Below are 19,609 nucleotides of genomic sequence, written 5' to 3'. Positions count from 1 at the left end.
GACCATTATTTCATTTAAAATCAATGCTAATACTGTGACTCGGAGTCCAAAGGTTCCTGTAAAGATTCCCAGTGCTTTCTCCCCGGAATAGCTCTGATGTGGTTTGGCTGCCTAATGAGCAATTCAGAGTTTCCCACTGTAGAGCATCTGAAGAGTTACTAGCTCGAGCACCTGGGGATGAAGGTTAAGGAGAGACGGGAAGTCCTGATGAGACCATCCTCTAAATGTGTTTTTAATCCGAGTGTCAGAGTCTGTTCCCGTTCAGAGTCTGTGTCCCTGCCCCTCGTAGCCAGCCTGCGGCTCAGTTGCGTGTGAAGATGAGATGCTGTCACCAGTGGCACAGTCAGAGGTGCAGGGAAGTCGGGCTGGGTGGGCGCAATGTCTCCCGCTGCTGGATCCTGCACAGGGATGGGTGCAGCTGCACAAATTACCTGCTCATGGGTGGAGATGGAAAGTGGGTGAGACTACAGTGATGAGGGAGATCTGCACTGGACCTGGGTTGTGATCTTTGCTGGAGAATTGCTGTACTAGTTCGCCCTCCGGCAGCCAGGATCTTAGCAGCCTGCTCTGCAGTGTCCAGGCCCAGGTATTTATTCTTCAAGCTGTCGTGTCCTTCTGGACGGAGTGATGTGCTTGCAAGAAGAGTTGGTTGCTGGCACTTGGCCAGATTATATTATTTTTTTTAACAATAAATGGCGCCATGTGTGCATCACACCTCCAGAATATTTTGCATATAAGCAAGGAAGGTGACTGCTTGCCTTGAAAGAAAGGGAGTTCCCCCCCAAGTCGTGGTGTTGCCGTTTGTGAAGTCCCATCTCCAGCTGATCTTGTCCTGCTGTGCTCGTGTTTGCCGCCCAGGCGGAACAGTTTCCCTCCAGCTCTCTCCTGTGGCGGTGCGTGGTCCGGTTTGGTCTCCTCCCGCACAGTAATCCTGTGCGGATCTGGTCTTGCACAGCTCACCTTCCTGCTGAGCTGGGTGGCACAGCCAGCACTCGAACCCGGCGCTCTGCATCACCAGCATCCCAGTGCTGCAGCTCCAGCTTCCTCCCAGCCGCAGGAGGATGAGGAGATGAGGCAGATTTGCATGTGTGAGGTATGAGGCAGGTTTTAGGGGTTGGAGATCACCTGTGCCGTTCTGCAACCTGTTGGCACCATTATTAAATGCAAGGATTTGATACCCCAGTGGATTTTTTATGGCTTTGTTCCTGCAAAGCACTATATTCCCTCCTGTCACACCTCTGTAGTGCTCTGAATCTTCTGTGTTAATGAAACTAATTATGGCTCCCTGTACCCCTGCAAACATCTCAGCAGGTCTTGGGCTCCAGCTGTGTGATCTCCAAACCCTGCATGGCTGTGCGTGTCCGCTGGGTACCAGTGTGGGACTGGGCTGCACATGGACCCTAGGGAACCATAGGCTGGTCTTCCGTGTTCGTGGTGGGAATGCATCTCCCATTTGAAAACTAGCAGGTTTGTGGTGAGAGTCACCTCAAGGGTGGAAATCAAGTCCCCCAAAGCCCTGATTTCAGCATGGGCATGGACTCAGGCAGCTGCTCAGTGCTGTCTCTGCCTCTTGGAGCACATCCCGGCTGTGGATCAGGGGTTAGAGGGGAGATAGCCAGATAGTTCTGGCAAATCCGTGTATGTCCCTTCCCTCCCCTGCTCTCTGAGGCATCCCAGTGAAGTGGCAGGCGTCCAGACTGCAGACATCGTGTTGCCACACCACCTCTACGTGGGCCTCGTAAACGGGAGAGTCCAGCCCAGCCTGCAAAGCCTTGAGGCGAGCAGCCCCGTGCCGCCTCCTAGCAAGGGGCCAGCTCTGCCGGAGCAGGTACTCCCATTCCTCCCCCGCTCGATAAGAGAGCTTGAACTCTTGCAGCCACTCCAGAGATCGACATCCTTCGCACCGCTCTGGATCCGCTTCAAAGCCAAGTCTTGTACACATCCTGGCCGAGGCGTTGGCTGCCTCGCAGCCGCTGGCGGGGGCCGTATCGGCTTGGAGGGCGGCCAGCCGAGCCGTACCTTCCTGAGCGCTGCCCTCCCCTCCCCTGCTTTCCAAGACGAGCTGGTAATCGAGGGGCTGGGCAGAGGAAGGCAGCCCTGCCTGGATCTCACCGATCTCACCGACGGGTAGACGGATCCCTTTCCCCATTGCCGACTCGTCGTCGGGCATATCTTTGGTTGTCGCTTGGCGGTTTGAAAGCCAGCGGTATGTTTTGTGTTGATTTAGTTGTGTTTCATTTGGCCTTTGTAGGCGATGGGGAGCCAAGAGCATTAATTTGGATGACGGATCATATAAACTCTGACTCCTTCGCTCCCATTCCAGGGGCTTGATAAACGGTAATAGGAACTCTCTCTTCCCCGCGTAAGTGCTATTTTATCAAAAGCCGGCTGAGTTATAGCCACCCTCTAATGCGGGGGCAATTAGGAACTGGCCGCATTTCACAGGCTGGAGAGGCAGGGAGGGGAGGGGAGGGCTCCCACGGGGAGGGGAGGAGGACAGGGCTCTCCAAGAGCCATCCAGGGTGCACGCAGCCTTGATGACAGTGCCTTGGCATCGGAGAGGATCTTCAGCCGGGACATCCCAGAGCCGTTCGCCCCCGCACGAGCAGAGTCGAGCGGGGCTGAGCTAAAGGGGAGAAAATCAGGGAGTGTGGATGTGCCAGGGACTCCCTGTCGGTCTGGAAGATGCGCCTGGGTTCCCCTGTGCCGGCAGGATGAAGGGATGCTCTCTGGGATCGAGCGTGGGGAGAGAAGAGGCTGCAGCTGAGGTCCGGCCCCGCCGGGCTGCAGCGGTGTGCGTGCCTGGACACCTCTGTGTGCCGATAATGGATTTCTTCTCTCACCGAAAGGGACAAGAATAATCTCCCAGCTTCTGAGTACACTGAGCATTAGTAATGGCAATGCAGTAAAGCCTCATTAAATTGGGCCTCCGATAATCTACTTGCCCTATTATTAGTCTTAGCAGGATTCAGGCATCTATTTTTATCAGAAATTGGTGGTTAAAGTCTGGGTTCATTTGTGATTGCTGTTGCTTACTGCACAGTTGCTAATTTCTGGTCAATGCGGACGTTATGCAGGTGGGTCTGGGGAAGAAGGGCAGTGCAAAATTGTTTATCGATTACAAGCAAATCCTACCAAACCTGCCTGTAATGCACCCAGAAAAGGCTGTCTCATCTGCTCAGCAAAGCGTGAAGATGTGCTTGGGATGGAGCAGATGCAGATGAAGCCCCTGTTTTCCCTGGCACCCTGCAGAGCGTGGCAGGGTTCAGGCGTCTCCAGCACGACTCCTCCATCGTTAGGCACTTCTTGGCCTCCAATCAGCCTTTTTATAGCCAGAGTGAACCCAGCCTGGCATCCAGTGTACCCCGAGCCAGATAATTTGAGGAAGCTTTCCTGTCTCCAGCCCCGGTGCCGTGCAGAGGACCAGAAAGCCACCCCACTCCCCGCAGAGGCATCGGATCGTCACGCAAAGCCCGTCGTGATCTTCCTTTGCCTTTGACAGTCTCGTACAGCATGGCTGTCCCAGGTGTTTGGAGAACATCTGGTCACTTCAGGCACTGCGCGTTATTCCTTCGCTGTCAAAGAAGCTGATGCCGTTATTTCTGGCTACTTCCCACAGCCTGCAAATGGTTTGTAGCTGGCAGCCATCCTTTAAGAGCGGTCAGCTTTTGCGTTGCAACGTGACATGGGGATGACTTTGTTCTCGGTGTGCAGTGGTCCCTGGCAGTGACCTGGGGCTCCCCGGGCACCCCATGCCTGTCTGTACACCTCAGACCAGCGAGCTGGTGCCTGCTGGATGTCCCCCGCACACCAAAGGGATGCCGATGTTGACGTCTCTTGCTTTTAACCTCAGTGAATAGTTTGGTAGGATCATCGTTGATTCTCCCAGCCCTGCCATGGTGGCTGATGCGGAGCCGTGGCACAGGCAGGACATGCCCAGCAGCAGTTTGCGTGTGGCCAAGCTCTGGCAAGGGGCTGGACCCTGCGCTCATCCCAGCGATGGGCTGCTGGGGTTATCCGCTGTTCTGGCTGCACGCCGAATGCCATCTCTCCTGGGTGGGGTGGGATGTCCATGGAGGTCCCAGCTGGCAGCGAGCACTGGCAGAGTCACCAACATGGACATCCGTACTCCCTGCTGCACTTTAAGCATCTGAGTAAAATAAAGGCTGTCAAATGCGGGCAGTGACAGAAGCTTTTTCTTTTTGGTTTGGATGGGGAATTCAGCCCTCATCTCCTGGCCAGGTCAGCCTGAACTTGGCTGGGAGCTGGCACTGGCTTCCCTGCCCGTGCCCGCGGGGACCGCTCGGCGAACTGATTGCTTTCTGTTTCCCTTGCAGAAAAGTCCGTGCATTTCTCGTCCATCGCAGAGGCTCAGAAGCTGAGCGCAGAGCCAGCGGCTGCCTCGTGCTGGCCCCCTGTCCTGTCCTACTCCCGGGATGTGATAAAAACCTCTCCCCAGGCTGAGCCCCACTTGTTTCAGTATAACCCGCCAGGCAAGTAAAACCCACTGCTGCGTGGCGTGTGCCCTCCGTCCTGACCTGGGGCTGAGGACAGAGGCTGTGGTTACAGCCGGTGTCACAGGTCATGCTCTTAAATCAGCTTTTTGGCAGGGGGTGAGAGAGAGGGTTCAGCAGAAACCTGCTCACGCCTTGCTTTGGCCTGGCACGGGGCTCCCTTGCTGCTAATGCAGCGTTCTGAAGGTGGCCAGGCAAGTCTCCCAGCTCTGGCTGGGGTGGGTTTAGGGACATAGAATCATAGAACCATAGGGTTGGAAGGGACCTCTGGAGATCATCTAGTCCAACCCCCTGCCAGAGCAGGGTCACCCAGAGCAGGTTGCACAGGAACATGTCCAGGTGGGTTTGAAATGTCTCCAGAGACGGAGACTCCACCACCTCTCTGGGCAGCCTGTTCCAGTGCTCTGCCACCCTCAGGGTGAAGAAGTTCCTCCTCACGTTTAGGTGGAACTCCCTGTGCTCAAGTTTGTGCCCATTACCTCTTGTCCTGTCCCTGGGCACCACTGACATGGCTTGTCACAGAAGAGTGTAGGTGCTCCCTACCCTGCTTTCTTGCAAAGTCAGGCAGGTTTTAGCCCTCGCTGCACTGTCTCTCTCCAGCTGGAGGGCAGACAAGTTGGGCGCAGCACATCCTCTGGCTGCAGCGGGGACAAGGCAGTAATTTAAACTATTCCAGTCCTTTCCAAAATGATCGTGTGACTTGGATCCTAGCACAGGCTCACTGCCGGCCAGTCCACCGCATCCAGCCCCTGCTCCCTCCTTTGCCCCTTTCCTCTCCGATAATGGCAGCCACTCTGCCTTCCCTCGGTCTTGCTAACGCTTGTGTTTTCCGCACAGGACACCCCATCCCGCTAAACCTGCATGAGAGCTCTCGCTCAGGGCTGCAGAGACTAGCGAGCATCTCCAACCCTCCTCCCCTCATCTCCTCCACCAAGCACCCCTCCGTGCTGGAGAGACCCGTCGGATCCATTTCCCAGGTAGGGTATCGGGTGTGAGCAGCCGGGGATGCCTGGCAGGGACTGGCAGCCGCTCCTGACCTCTCCTCTCGCACCGCAGGGCATGCCCATCCAGCTCCACACGCCCTACAGCTCCGAGCACGCCAAGGTCCCCGTCGGCTCCATCACCATGGGCCTGCCGCTGACCATGGATCCCAAGAAACTGGGTAAGGAACTGGGAGAGAAGAGAATTCTGCATGTACTCCAAGAGCAGCAGGGAGCAAGCTTGCCAGCGGTGTAGGGGCAAGGAGGAGCACAGGGTATGGCAAGGGAGTGCAGAGAAACCTGCTACGAGGATAAAAGGATTATTCCGTCGGGAGAGCAGAGACACAGACAGCTAAATTTGTGCAGTATAGGAAAGCAGCAGCTCGGTCAGGGAGGCATCCTAGCCTATAAATACCCTCCAGCTAATACTGTGATCGAAGGAAGGAAATATATTGCCGCTCCCCAGGCCAGTAGGATAAAGAGTAAATGGCCTGAAGTGAACAAAGAAAGTGTTTAGTCGGCAGATTTGGAAGCATTTCTTAACAGCAGGAGGGGTTGGAGCAGGACTGAGTCTGGGGAGGGGGGAGCCGGGCTCTGCTTCCCAATGTGCGTGGGTCCTGTTATAAACCAGCACTGGGTTTTCAAGGCCAGCCCCATTCCTGGTGCGGGCAGCACCCAGCAGGGCCTTTCCCAGGGCGAGAACAATGGTCTGGCTTTGCTCGCTGGCGGCTGTGTGTTTTGCCGACCGCTGCAGCCTTGGTGAAGGCCATCCCGAAGCGGTGGGGCTGGCGAAGGCGCCAAGGAGGTGCCAACCCAGGGCTGGCAGAGATGAAAGCCTTGACCAGCCCCTGCACCTACGCTGATCCGTGGTTAATGTTTTCCAGTGCCTTTTCCTGGAGTAAAGCAGGAACAACTTTCTCCTAGAAGCCAGGCCAGCCAGCCGGAAAGTCTGGTTCTGCAGCCATCCCAGGAGGGCTCCATCCTGCGGGGTGAGGAGCCGGGGGCGGGAGGCGTGCGTCCCGGCTGCGGGAGGGGAGGGATGCTGGCACTACCAAGCCTGGTGAACGCCACGCTGGTTGTGGCTGCCCGGTGATTTCGGGTTTGCTTTCCGGGGCTGTGCTCAGCCGAAGGCATCTCTTTGCCCCTTTTCTCCAGCGTTGCCAGCAGGGTGGCAGGTAGGTCTGTGCAGTGTCTTACTGCTTCTAGCCACCTCCCCACATCAGGGCCTCAGGCATTGGTCCTGGTAGAGGTTTTGCTTTTGAGGGGCACCCCAAAATCTGTTGGTCAAGACAAAGCAAAACCTGCCATTAATTGGTTTTCAGGCTCTTTGCTTTTGCTGCTGCGTCTGGGCAGGGACCACATTTCGTTTAAATCTGGCCCTCCCATATTTCTTTCTCCATTACCTAGGCGGAAGAAAATAAATGCAAAGGTGTTGCTTTTAAGTGCAAATTCTGGTTCGTGAAACCCCCCAACTAAGGCAGTGGGATGCACGAGTGCAGTGGGCTGGCTCCAACCCAGCACAGATAACAAGCAAATGAACTCAAACCACCCCAAGCTGCGTCTCGCCGGAGATCTGCTCTCATCCCATCAGAAGAGGCTGAGACAGGCTGTGCTTTCTCCTGGGCCTGCTGATCTGCCTCTCCCCTCCATGAAGGCAGCAGGGAGCTCACAGCCTCAAAATACCCGTTTTTTTCCACCTCCCAGCCCCAGTCTCACAGGGTTGGGTGCCTCGGGGAACGGGCTGGGAAGGGCTCTGCAAGGCATGGGAATTAACGCTGACATCTCTTGGAGGGCTTCCCCTCCGGTACCTCAGCTTGCTAGAGACTGGGTCAAATCCTGCACTCAGTCAGTAGTCTCAGCCCCACAGGTTTTGTGCTGAACGGCAAATCCAGCCCCCAGCTCACTGGCTTTGTGTCCTACAGGTACTTCCCTCAGCTCTGCCTCGGGAGGGAGCATCACCAAGGGAACACCCACATCCAGACCCCCTCCAGAGTCACCCATCACCTACCGAGGGTCCATCACACATGTAGGTCCCTCGTCTCTGGCGGGTTTTGCTTCCTGGGGGCTGGTGGCTGCAGCTTGCGGTGCTGGATGCGGGGACCAGGGGTTTGCGGGGCGCACTGAGTGTGCGGGACGGGGCTGAGCAGCGTGGGGCTGTGTGATGCTCCTGTCCCGTGGAGCCCCTCAGAGAGGTCTGTGGCCACAGCCTTGGCAAACAGCCTCCGCTGGCGTTGTCACGAGCCCTGTCCCGTGAGCCGAGCCTGCAGAGAGCAGAGCTCGACAAGCAGCGATGCGGAGCTCTACAGCATGTCTGAATACCCCCCCTTTGCTTTTCGTAGCTGTCAGGAACAGAGGCAAAAGCAGCTTTAAATGGCTCTGGGAAAATAATCTTGCTGGTGCAAGGAAGCGGAGAGAGAGGAGGAGGACAAGGGTGGAAGGCCCCGTCCGGGTAGGGGAGAGGCGGAGGCTGCGAGGTGCGTGTAAGGTAGCGAGGTCTGCTGCCAGCGCTGAGCGTGCTGTGCTGGGGGGTCCTGCTCTCTCGAGCAGGAAGATACTTTGGCCTTAATCTCCACCATCCATCTTCAGAAGAGCAGCTGGCAAGCGGGCGATAGTTTTTTGCAGTGTGAGTTATTGCTCATCTGGTAAGAGACTGGAGAGCATTAAAAAAAAAATAAAAAAAAAAAATCTGTTTCCCGTGGGGATTTTGTCTGGCCATCATTCAGGTATTTAAAGCCACTCACGCACAGATTTTTGCCTGCCTCCTTCAAGGAGGGTGACCATGTTCTCTTTGGCCCTGGGGACCTGAACCTGAATCCTGGCCCAGAGCAAAGGCTTATCTTGCCTGGTGCCCTGCGTCCTACAGCTGCCAGGAGCAGATGCTCGAGGGCTGTAAATAACCCGTCAGAGCAAACGCATGCGCCGTCCCCTCATATGCCCCCGCAGCAGCTATGGGCAGCAATGAAAGTTCTAGTGCACCATGTGCCAGAGACCAGAAGACGAGCAGAGCTTGCTGAGACACTATTTTACATCCACCTAGATAGGTTTGTTTGGCTTGAGAATAAGGTACCAAGACCAGACACAGGGCATTACCTGCCTCTCCTGCTGGCCCAGCAGCCTGCATCCCTCCGCGCCCTCTGGGGAGAAGGAGCCCCCCATTCCGGCAGCAGCTCCCAGTACCAGAGCTGATATTTGATCTCGAATTAGTCATCCAGTTCACAGAAGGCAGATCTTGAATATATGCTCTCTGCTCTGAAGCCATCTGTCATCACTTGCTTTCAAATCCCCTCTGAGCACGTCCGCAGAAGGAAGATGACTTACCTGGGGCTGGGAGAGTTCGCTGGGAAAGCCAGCACCGGGTGTACTGCGAGGGCGAGCATTGAACCGGCACGCTGGGACATCCCGGCAGCTGCGGTGGGGTTTTGGGGACCACTGGTGCTCAGAGGGCTTGGCACAGAGCAGGGGCATCTCCAAGCTGGAGTGGGGAAATAGTCTGCCCTGGCACAACCTGGAAGCACCAGCAAAGCCGGCTGGGACATGGCTTCCCACGAGCATCAGTCCTGGGGGGCAGTGGGGTTAAACGAGCAGAGTAGGCGGGTGTCAATCAAGAGCTTCGCTCTGACAGCGTCACCATCACTGTGCCTTCCCTGTGATGAGGCGGGGGACTGTCACCCCACGGTGGCTGTTCCTGGTCGGCACCAACAAGTTTCGATGGCAGAGGGGTGGTAATTACAAGGACAACCGGCTCTGGGTATTTTAAAGGGGATTCGAAGAGGGGCAGGTGGCTGTGAGCTGTGTCCATGTGTGCCTCCGGGGAAAGGGAGTTTCCAGTTCACACCAGTTTGTGTAAGGAGCCTGATCCTGTTTCTGTTGGAGAGCTAAATGGCAGGCTTTGCTCGCCGACCTGCTCCAGGACCAGTCTTGTTGATGCCTGCCATCTGCCCGGGCGTGCTGCCAGCCACCAGCTCCCGTGCACAGGCAGCTCTCTGAAGGTCACACGTGCTGCCAGCAGATGTGCCCTGGCTGGACAGGACATCTCCGTGGCTGCTGTACCAGGCTGGGAAATGAGGCTGCAGGGAAAAGCTAATGCTCAAGCAGTCCCTGCCATCACCGAGGTGTCCCCAGGGCGGCCCCAGCCCTGTCCCCCCAAACCCGTGGGGTGGAAATGAGCTGGGTACCTCCCACCAAAACACTCAGGGCCATAGAGCTGCAATTTTGGAGATCTGCGCTGTCCTCGCCCCCCACCTCTTCCCAGCAGCCTCGCACAGATCACGTACCTTTTTACCGCTCCTCGTTATCGTCCTCATCAATAATTAAGCTGCAAGTCCCTCGCTGTTGGCTGTGCCAGGAAGCGGAGGCCGGGCACGCTCTCCCTCTGTGCAGCCTCCCGCGGGGAACAGCCTGTCCCTGTGCGCGCGCTTGCTTAATTGCTTTTGACACTGTTAAATATGGATCTTGGTGGCTTTCCAAGGGCACCCCGGCAGAAGTGCTGTACAAAGGAACCATTACCAGGATAATCGGAGAAGACAGCCCCAGCAGAGCAGAGAAGGCGAGAGAGGATGCCATGCCCAAAGGACATGTCATCTACGAAGGGAAGAAAGGCCACGTGCTGTCCTACGAGGGTAAGTCGTAATCCTCTGCCTTTTTAGGGCAGGCACTGGGGGTTTGTGCTGCTGTGGCTGGGAGTTGGGAGCTATTTGAGGAAAGGCTGACGAAGTGCAATGATCTGGCCTTGTGTCTTTGCTTCCAGCATCGTTTCTTTCCCCTCCCACCCCACCTGCGTAGAGCCCAGCTGGGTTTCCCTCGGTCCCTTGTGGTTATCTTGCCTTGTAGGTGGCTTTGCCAGTGGTCAGGGGCACGATGCGGCCATGGCGGTGGACAAGGTCTCTGCTTTTGGTTGGTTTTGGGGAGAAGCGGGGAGGAGAGGACCAGATGGGCAGGTATTGCCTTCATCCCTAGCGACCCTATGCGGGAGGGGACTCTCCAAAAACACTACCAGAGCATCCCCAGGCTCTTGGGCTGAGGTGGGACTCAAGAACGTGCAAGATAGAGGCAAGTTAGGCAGTTTGGCATAAAGGTTTATTCGGACATCAGATTCCTATCCGCAATGTCTTGGGCACCATACAGCTTTCCCAGCCTGGGTCTGCCCTGCCAGCATCCTCCTGGGCCCAGCAGCACCGTGCCTCGGTATCTTGTGAGCTTTGCTACAGCATCTGTAGCTATTGGAGGGGGTGAAGCCATTCCCATGTCCCACAAGGAGCCCGTCTGGGGCGTACCTTGGCCTGTTGTTAGCTGCTATCGCCCAGAAGCGCTGAGGATCCCGAGGGACCTTGCCAGAGCCCTGTCTGGGGTGAGACCTGCCACTGGCACAGATGGTGTCACTCGTTAACTAGGCTGACCCTGCCCTGCTGGGGACCAGTGCAAACAGAGTACGGGAAGGCAAAGCCGGGCAAGGAGCCGGGCTGCTCCCGAGAGGGCTCTGGAGAGACCTGTGAGCTGTGTTGCAGCTCGCACCCCCGCTGCACAGTAACGCGCTTCCTCGGTAAATGCCGACGGTGCCTCGCTGCGTTAGCAGTATCAGCGTGCAGTCACCAGCTGCTCCTGCCTCCTCTGCGCCTGCTCATGCGATCGCAGCACTGGCCATCAAAGCTGCTCTGCGAGCCCCAGTGGCTCCCATTAGAGATAAGCAGATGTTCCTCTCCAGCGAAGCTGGAAACAACTTCTCCGTGCTTGCTGTTCAACGTGTGCTGGGCCGGGCATCTCTGGCATGGAGCCGGGCTCCTCCTCGTCCGCAGCTAGGGTCGGGAAGAGATGAGTTACAGACACCGCAGCCTCGCAGTCCGGCGTCCTCTTGGGGTAAAATACTGAGTGCGTGCTCTGGCGTGCACAGGGGTGGCCGTCCTCGTGTGTCACCTCTCTTCTCAGTTGAATTTGGAGATGACTAAGGAGCAGATCCTGACCTCAGCTGTGCTCGCCCACCTCAGTAGCTATCTCTGGCCGGCTGCTGTGCTGCCTGAACCCTCCACATCCCTCCCCGCAGTGCCTGCGTCCCTCCCCAGGACAGAGCATCCCTTTTAGCCTGCCTGGCAGCCCAGGCCCTATCATCAGACCTACTGCGTCCCTTTCCTCTTGCCCACAGTACAGGCAGCTGGTTTCATCGCAGGCTGGTTGTTTCACCTGAGGCTGGAGGCAGAGGGTTCAGGTCGGGCCACAGGTGACAACTCACAAGCTGCAGCTGATGCCAGGGCTGTGTGTGCCCTGGGACCGCAGGGACCTTTCAGGACAGGGCTCGGCACGGTGCCTCTCGCCCGCCGCGTGGAAACCGTCTTGTCCCATGCCTGTCTACACTCCCTGTCAACTCTAGCCCAGATAAGAAGTGTCACTGCGGGAGACTTGTGTCTGGGCGCCCTTTGGGACAGTTGGCAGCGCTCGGACCAGGGAGGACACAGGAAGCATTTCGGGACTTGTTTGTGCAAGAAGCTATTTTAATCTCCGTTGCCTGGGCTTGGAGTCGAATTGAGGTTGATGTCAGAAACAGTGCCGACGGGGAAGGCTCCCAGGGAGCGAGGGCTGCTCGTGCCCAGAGATCCCGCTCCAGGCAGCAAAGGAGCCCTGCAGACCAGACTCCTCCCCATTGCACGGACTCATCGGTGTCAGCCCATCTCCCTGGCTGCATCCTGAGCCCATCGCCTCTCATCCTACCCCCCGTGGAGGCGGATGAGGAATTAATTCCTTCCTCTCCATGGCAGCCTTTTACATGCTTGATAGCATTTATCGCATCCTGAGTAATCTCGCCTGCTTCTGCAGCCTAGCCAGCCCTGCTGCCTGCCTCCTTCCCCCCGCACAGCCCCGTGAGGCTTCGCAGCCTGGAGCAGAAGAGTTAAAAAAAAAGAAAAAAAAAATTAAATAAGAAATCTGAAATTGTTGGTGATTATGAATTTTGGCAAGCAGAAAAAAAATTGCAAATTCTTTAGTGTCATGAGGGTGCTTAAAATAAAAGAGCTGTAATGAGACGAGATCCTGTAGCATGTGCGCGCTGAATTGTGCTAGATTGGTTATTCTCATTCTGCATATGATTGCTGATGGCTTCTGCAAGGCAAGGGACGTGGGTTTGGAGTGATTTTCTTTCTGTTTAGTCTCTCTTCTCCCTCACGCCCTCCCCCTGCTTCCCAGCGGTACAAAGGGTCCCCGGGACCGCGTCCCCTTCTGCAGAAGGGCTGTTGGCAACAGATGTGCCTTGATGACAGGGAGCAGGCGTCTGCCGAAAGGTGCTTGGCTGATTCTGAACATCACCCCCGGATTTCTCCTGTCAAATGAATCTGAAGCGAAGGCTCGGGGACGGATCCCCCTCTTGTTTCCCCACACGCAGCCCCAAACCCTTTCTGGATTGAGTGGGTGCTGCTCGCAGAAACTGATAGTGGGTGTGAAGTTGTAATAATCCCATTTTATTAATTACTGGTTTTGCCGAGGAGGACTTTTGTTCCCGATTGTCCGCGATGGAATGAATGCTTTTAACTTCTCCTCCTCTAATTGTATAACCACCTTCTCTGCCCATGAAGAGGAGGACTAGGGCACCGGCAATCCTTGGCAGGGGTGGCCAGGCCAGGGATGATGAGCAGAGGTGTTTATCTTTCCAAGGCAGCATCCCTGCTCAGAGCTCGTTACGTACAAGGCATTCGGCTGGATCAGAAACTGCCTGCTAAGTTCACAGCTGGCTGCGCACGATGGATGCCCGTTGCCCAGGGCGGGCGTGATGCTGCCTGGCACGGCCGGGGCTCTGCTGGCAGAGGGGTGGGGGCTGTAGCTCAGGACAGGTCTCCACTGTTGATTTGCAGAAGAATCTGCTCCGGGTTTGGACAAGCAGGTGGTTGGTGGCCTCTTGTCACACTGGTGCTTCCCCTATCAATCCTGCGTGGGACTTTGGGCCGTCTCTCCCAGTTCTTGTGCGCACTCGCTGCTGTTTCAAAGGAATCATTCCCAGCTTTGCCTCTCCCCCCTTTTCCCTGGTTTTCTCACCCAGGGAGTGTCTCGGCAAATGTTAAGGCTGGCCAAGATCCCAAACAGTAGGTGTCTAGCAAAAATCAAAACAAACAGGGGGAAAAAAAATTAAAAATCCCCAGACCCACAGGGCCAAGTTCAGTGGAACCGCAGCTGCTCACACTAGCCCCACGCTGGCTCCGGGCTGTCCCGCTGCCTACATCTGACCCCCACTGGGGAGGGAGGGAGCAGGACACAACAGGGTGGATGCTCCTACCCGAGCAGGAGGCAGAGATCTGGAGTCTGAGGCAGGCAGGGAGGGGAGAAAACACCAGCTGAATTTCTTGGAAGCCAACCTCGTGCGATGTTTCTGGCGTTGCTGAGTGGTGGCTGATGCTGGGATGGGATTTGACCTTCCAGCAACGCACGCAAACAGCAGTAAACACCCTCCCTTGGCCGGTGCTGACTTTCCGTGCTCCTAATGGTGCTTCTCGGTGTTCCCTTCCCCAGGTGCAGTTACTGCTTCTCAGTGTCCCAAAGAAGACAGCAGGAGCTCAGGAGCTTCGCATGAGACCACAGGAACGAAGCGGACCTACGATATGATGGAGGGGAGGATCAGCCGGGGCTTGTCGGCCCGTGATACCTTATCTGCCAGCATTGAAGGTGGGTCTGGGTGAAACTCTTCACCCGTGCTGTGTTAGTAGTGACCCGCAGACACCCCATCCTATCTCTTGTCTACATGACGTGCCTTCCCCTGCCCATGTTTTGGCAGTGGTTAGCTGGTACCCTGCAGCACATCCCAACAGGACCGCGTCTGACCAGCGTGGGAAAACAAGGGGCGCAGAATGGCCCATTTGCCTTTGGTTTCTGTCCTGGTAGACCAGTTTCAGGACTAGGAAAAAAGGAAGCACGTTTTAAAAAAGGGGAAAAAAAATTAGAAGTTGTTGATGTTTTTCCTTGTTGTCCCAGGAGTCCCTGGTAATGCTGTCATGTGTTCATTGTAAATGAACTCCTGTGTCACAACGCAACTTTCCCCCTTTGGTCTCTTCTAGGTCTCATGGGTCGAGCGATCCCTCCGGACCGACACAGTCCCCATAATCTAAAGGAACAGCATCACATGCGGGGCTCAATTACACAAGGTAGAGTCTGCGAGCAGAAGGTGGCCAGAGGTAACGTGGGAAGTATCTCACATGCATGGCCCCTTGTTCTTGTTGTCAGGCTAGGGCAGGAGGAAACAAAGATGGACACATCAAGGTCCAGCTGCAGATGTCTGCAGCCTCAGCTTTGTGCTCAGAGAGATTTTTCAGTCTTGCTCAACTTCTACCAACCTAAGCTCTTATCAAAGTCAGGGGTGAAATTCTCAGTGACTCACATGAGGGCAGGCTGAAACTAGTGTGAAATGGATACAGAAAGTGGTAGTAGATATGAGGTGGTCCAGCTGCATTAGTGGTACAGCTGCTCTGTGTGCTCAGTTGGGTACCAGTGCCCAAGCTACATGTGTTAAGTAGAGACCCCCTTGAGCTGAGCATCCACACGGGGACTGGGAGTCCAGTGTCTGGCTGGGGAATCGCCCTCTGCATCCATTGTCTGCTTGGGGGTTGCAGGAATACCTCGGTCCTACGTGGAGGCTCATGAGGACTACCTCAGAAGAGAAGCCAAACAGCTCAAGAGGGAAAACACTCCACCGAGGGACTTATCTGACGCCTACAAGGTCAGGTCTCACGAGGGCCTCACTCCTCTGAAAATGAAACCAGCCCACGAAGGCCTTGTGGCCACGGTGAAAGAAGCGGGAAGATCAATCCATGAGATTCCCCGGGAGGAGCTGAGGCGGACACCGGACATCTCTCTGACGAGACCTCTGAAGGAAGGCTCCATCACGCAGGTGAATATGGGGCAAACAGTGAACGAGACCGGTCCTACTCAAGCTGCTGTCCTTGCACAGACCCTGGGGACCATTCCTAAGGTAAAAGGAGAGCAGAGAGGCCTTTGGGTTGCAAACACATCACTGGGCAGAGCTGAGGCGCTGCTTGGGTACAGGTTGCCCTTCCCCATCCTTTGATATTTAAAGGTCCCTTCCAAACCAAACCATTCTATGGTCCTTCCCAATGGATAAACACAAAACCCAGGGAAGGGAGCTCAGCACCCCTGACATGTTAAGACGGTGATGCTCCATCTACACGGGTACACAGAAAGGGCCGCATTTGGCTCTTGTTCAAGGCCAGAGTCAGCTTGGTGCCCTCGGCAGTTGTGACTCTGGGTGCATGTAATCTAGGTCTCCTCCCTTTATGGGCAAGTGTCAACCCAGCAAGGCTAGTAGCTAGGATGAAACATGGCATGCTGTCTCCTGTTGGGCTCCAAATATTTGGAGGGTTCCCATGGCACCTCATAGTCCTACCTCATTTCACAGTGTGTGTAGGAGAGAGGCGTGATGGGCACAGCCAGCCTTCAGCAGTGACTCATCATCATCTTGTTGGAGCACAACAAGACATGCAAGATGGGCACTCCACCCTGCCCTGCGCCGTGCAGAGCTATTATCTCTGCTTTGCCAATGGCTGTTGCAGTTTGACCAAATAAACTGGTGTACTGACCCACTGAACGAGGAAGCACAAGTCCCATTGAAACTTGGTGGGATGCGGTCACTGCATCCCCTTCTCCTCTGTGCCCCTTTGATGTCCCCTCTGCCTTCTGTCCCCAGGGTACCCCACTGAAGTACGACAGCGGCTCTTCCTCCTCGAGTACCAAAAAGCACGATGTGCGGTCCATCATCGGCAGTCCCGGCAGGACTTTTCACTCTGTGCACTCACTGGACGTCATCCAAGACCCGAGGAATCTGGAGAGAGCTTACGAAGACAGCCTGAAAAACAGGCCAAGCCCGGTGACAAACTCGGGTGGCTCCATTGCCAGAGGGGCTCCTGTGATTGTACCCGAGCCGGGCAAGCCCCACCAAAGTGCCCTCGCCTATGAGGACCACCAGGCAGGGCACAGCACAGCGTTCGGCAGCCACTTGCACAGAGGGTCTCCGGTCTCCACACGGGAGTCCACGCCACGGCAGCACGAAGGTACTTTGCAAACCTTTTATTCGATGCTAAGATTTCTAGCAAGCTGAATGGCTGAGGTGGGGTCAATGGCTGAGGTGGGGTCAATGGCTGAGGTGGGGTCACCGCCTGCCCGAGCCGTTCCTGGCAGGTGCCTGTCGAACCCGTTCTCCCCAGCACCCCGCACCCACGTCTGACTCACAGCACTGGGGCGGCTGCCGGGGACGGCTGGGGCTCAGCTCCCTTCCTGGGGGTGCTCGCACAGTTGATGCAAGGGCACCCCATGTCTGCACGAGGGTAACCGAAGGGAGACTTGGGCCATGGCTGGTGGAGCTCATGGAGTTCCAAAAGCATCTTCCCTGTCCCAGCATTGGCCCAGGGCACCCTTGTTTCTGCAGGCGGGCAGGAAAGCAGCGCTTGGTGCATCGGGTGGGGAGATCTGCACACTTTTCACCAATCTGGTGTGTGTTTGCCCACCTCTTGTGTTTATGCATCATCCATCACCTGGGTTCCCGAGTGCCTCATCTCCAGGAACATCTAATCCCTGTCCCGTCTGCCGGTGCCAGGCAGGGTCTGCCCATGCCCGCTGGCATCAGTCATCTCCTGCCCCCGCAGCCAGACCTGGGGCTCCCAGGGAGCAGGCGCGTGGCTGGGCTGGGCTCGGTGATCTGGTGAGACACGCTCAGATCCACGGCACGTAAAACCCTCTTGCTTCATGGCACGTTTGTGGACAGGATCAGTGCTGAAGCCCATCCCTAAGACGCCTTGTCCCACCAAGCCTGCTAGCTGCAGGTAACCGCTTCAGGGCCTTTTGCATCTCCTGCCTGTAAATCCTTGTCCTAACCCAAGAGTCTTGTGATTTGGGGGCGTGCAGCACAAGACATCGCAGTCTGTTGAAAACTGAGGCCAGGCTGTGCCTCCCCGTTGAGGAGTGGGAGATGGGGCTGTGCAGTGCAGAGCTCCTCCAAAAAACCTCCCCCCATCACTCGCTGCCAGCTGGGCCAGCTCCAGCTCTCCATGGTCGGTGTGTCCCGTTGCCGCAGCCTCTGCTCTCTTCCCGGTTAGGTCTGTCATTCTGGGAGAAGCCTTCGGATGTTGGCGGCTCTTTGAGATTGGCACATACAGTGAGCACAAGGCAGGGCAGGCAGCGCCCGGGCAGTGGGGAGGGATCCTAAGGGAAAAATCAATGTTCCTGCAAAATGCCAGTGAGAAGGTGGATTTCTGCACGTCTGGAGCTCACAGTGTTATGGGGTGCAGAGGATCTGCAGGAGAAGTCCCTGTGGCGTGGGTCAGAGTTGGAAAACACCTTTCCCAGAGTCACCTGAGCTTTCCTTCTGCCCCAGCAGTAGGTTGGATTTTTTAGCAGCCGGGTGGAGACACCAAGCTTCATGGAAGGAGCAGGAGCGGCACTTTGCATGGCCCGTGTTGCAGTCAAGGTTGTTTTAAAGCCAGCAACAGCGGGGCTGGATCCATCTGTGTGTGCCCAAGGGAGATGCTCCTTGCTCCCAGCTCTGGTGTGGCATCCGGTGCAAGGGGTTTGGTCACGCTGCTTGGGGTGGCTCGGTGTCAGCCACTGTCCCCAGCCTGCTGTTACAGACCACTCATCCCAGGTTGGGCAAGAAGTGCCACCAATGCCCAGCTCACGTTGGGAGCACCAAGAGAAGTCCCTGACATGATCCAGCCTCCTCTCCATGTGCTGGGCCAAGAGCTTATGGCTCCAGAGGGCAGCGGGTGCTCGAACACTCTGAACTGTGTTTCGTCACCATTGCCAGGAGTTTGGGGGTCCCTGGCTCTGCCTGGCAGCGGTGACCTCCTCGTGCCGAGGCTGCTTGTGTGGGCCAGGATGAACTCGGAGACTGCCCAGCATGGATGCACTGGGCTGGAGGGACTGTTCAGGGCAGGCTTCTCCTCTCGGGTGTAACCGGGGCTTGACCCACCTCAGTCTTGGTGGCGTAACATGGCGTGGCGGTGCAGGGAGGAGGGAAAGGTCCCTCGAGTTCATGGTAGCTGCTAGCATCCCTCGGGGACACGGCTTGGCCACAGTGCTTCAGTCTCTGACTCATTTCCTTCTGCTTGCTGCAGGGAGCATCACTGCCGGGAAGCCGGTGTCCCAGGACAGAAAGATCACCCCCACATCGAGAGAGCTCACCAACTCCAAATCTCCGCATGCCCCGGTGGCAGACCACCACCACCCCATCTCCCCGTATGAGCACTTGCTCCGTGGCGTGAGCGGGGTTGACCTGTACCGAGGACACATCCCGCTGGCTTTCGATCCTGCTGCCATCCCGAGGGGAATCCAACTGGAAGCAGGTACCTTCGGCGGGAGCACAGTCTGTTTGGGATTGGTTTTTTCCTTGTTATGCTTCAAAAGCCTGAGGTCTCTGGGGAAAAGCCACTTCATGTCTGCATCCTTTTCTCTCCCAGCTGCTGCTTACTACCTGCCAAGGCATCTGACTCCGAGCCCCACGTACCCCCACCTCTACCCCCCGTACCTCATCCGGGGCTACCCGGACACGGCTGCCATGGAGAACCGACAGACCATCATCAACGACTACATCACATCCCAGCAGATGCACCACAACGCCGCAGCCACGGCCATGGCACAGCGGGCGGACATGCTGCGAGGCTTGTCGCCCCGGGAGCCCTCCCTTGCCCTCAACTATGCAGCAGGTCCTGCTGGCACGGCACCCTCTGGGGGTCTGGGGGCATTTCGGGAGGAGGAGGCTGGGTCACGCCAGCACTGCCAGCTCCAGTGCTGGGGCCAAGGGCCAAGCCAGCAGCACGGTGTCACCCAGCAGCGTAGGAACTTGGCTGATCAGCGTGGAGGACAACGGAGGGGAATTCGATGCTTTTTTTGGCCATCTTTAGTTACTTGAGTCTCCTTATGTGCAGCTCTGGTTTTGGGTCATGGGAGCGCTTCCCAGCCTGGCCTTGCTGGCCTTTGGAGATTAAAATAACACTCCCAGAAGGATATCTGGCTTTCTGGAAAAAGCAGAGCACGCTGGGGGGTGCGCGGGGTGCGGTGCTGCTGCCCCTCCGCAGGCGGAGCTGTGCTGGTCTCGGGCCGATGCTGCCTGCAGGCCTGATCAGCAGGGATAAACGTCAG

At 56.5% G+C, this 19,609-nt stretch overlaps 1 protein-coding gene across 14 annotated transcripts in view; it reads left to right on the top strand.

Moving 5' to 3' along the window:
* The window catches only part of NCOR2 (nuclear receptor corepressor 2), a 253,537-nt gene that overhangs the window by 218,376 nt on the left and 15,552 nt on the right, over nucleotides 1-19,609 (top strand). For 8 of the 14 annotated variants that reach the window (XM_054220095.1, XM_054220093.1, XM_054220091.1 and 5 more), the window contains 12 exons: nucleotides 4,338-4,493; nucleotides 5,352-5,491; nucleotides 5,571-5,676; nucleotides 6,379-6,483; nucleotides 7,417-7,520; nucleotides 9,963-10,113; nucleotides 13,979-14,131; nucleotides 14,521-14,607; nucleotides 15,073-15,431; nucleotides 16,164-16,527; nucleotides 18,586-18,813; nucleotides 18,928-19,173. In XM_054220095.1, the coding sequence (XP_054076070.1) occupies nucleotides 4,338-4,493; nucleotides 5,352-5,491; nucleotides 5,571-5,676; nucleotides 6,379-6,483; nucleotides 7,417-7,520; nucleotides 9,963-10,113; nucleotides 13,979-14,131; nucleotides 14,521-14,607; nucleotides 15,073-15,431; nucleotides 16,164-16,527; nucleotides 18,586-18,813; nucleotides 18,928-19,173 (2,199 nt within the window). The remainder of the gene's footprint in view (nucleotides 1-4,337; nucleotides 4,494-5,351; nucleotides 5,492-5,570; nucleotides 5,677-6,378; nucleotides 6,484-7,416; nucleotides 7,521-9,962; nucleotides 10,114-13,978; nucleotides 14,132-14,520; nucleotides 14,608-15,072; nucleotides 15,432-16,163; nucleotides 16,528-18,585; nucleotides 18,814-18,927; nucleotides 19,174-19,609) is intronic. The other 6 variants (XM_054220104.1, XM_054220103.1, XM_054220105.1 and 3 more) reach the window with 1 other exon arrangement.

Source organism: Rissa tridactyla, chromosome 13 (genome assembly GCF_028500815.1).
Source record: "Rissa tridactyla isolate bRisTri1 chromosome 13, bRisTri1.patW.cur.20221130, whole genome shotgun sequence".
Classification (NCBI taxonomy): domain Eukaryota; kingdom Metazoa; phylum Chordata; class Aves; order Charadriiformes; family Laridae; genus Rissa; species Rissa tridactyla.
This window is presented reverse-complemented; position numbering and strand designations above follow the sequence as displayed.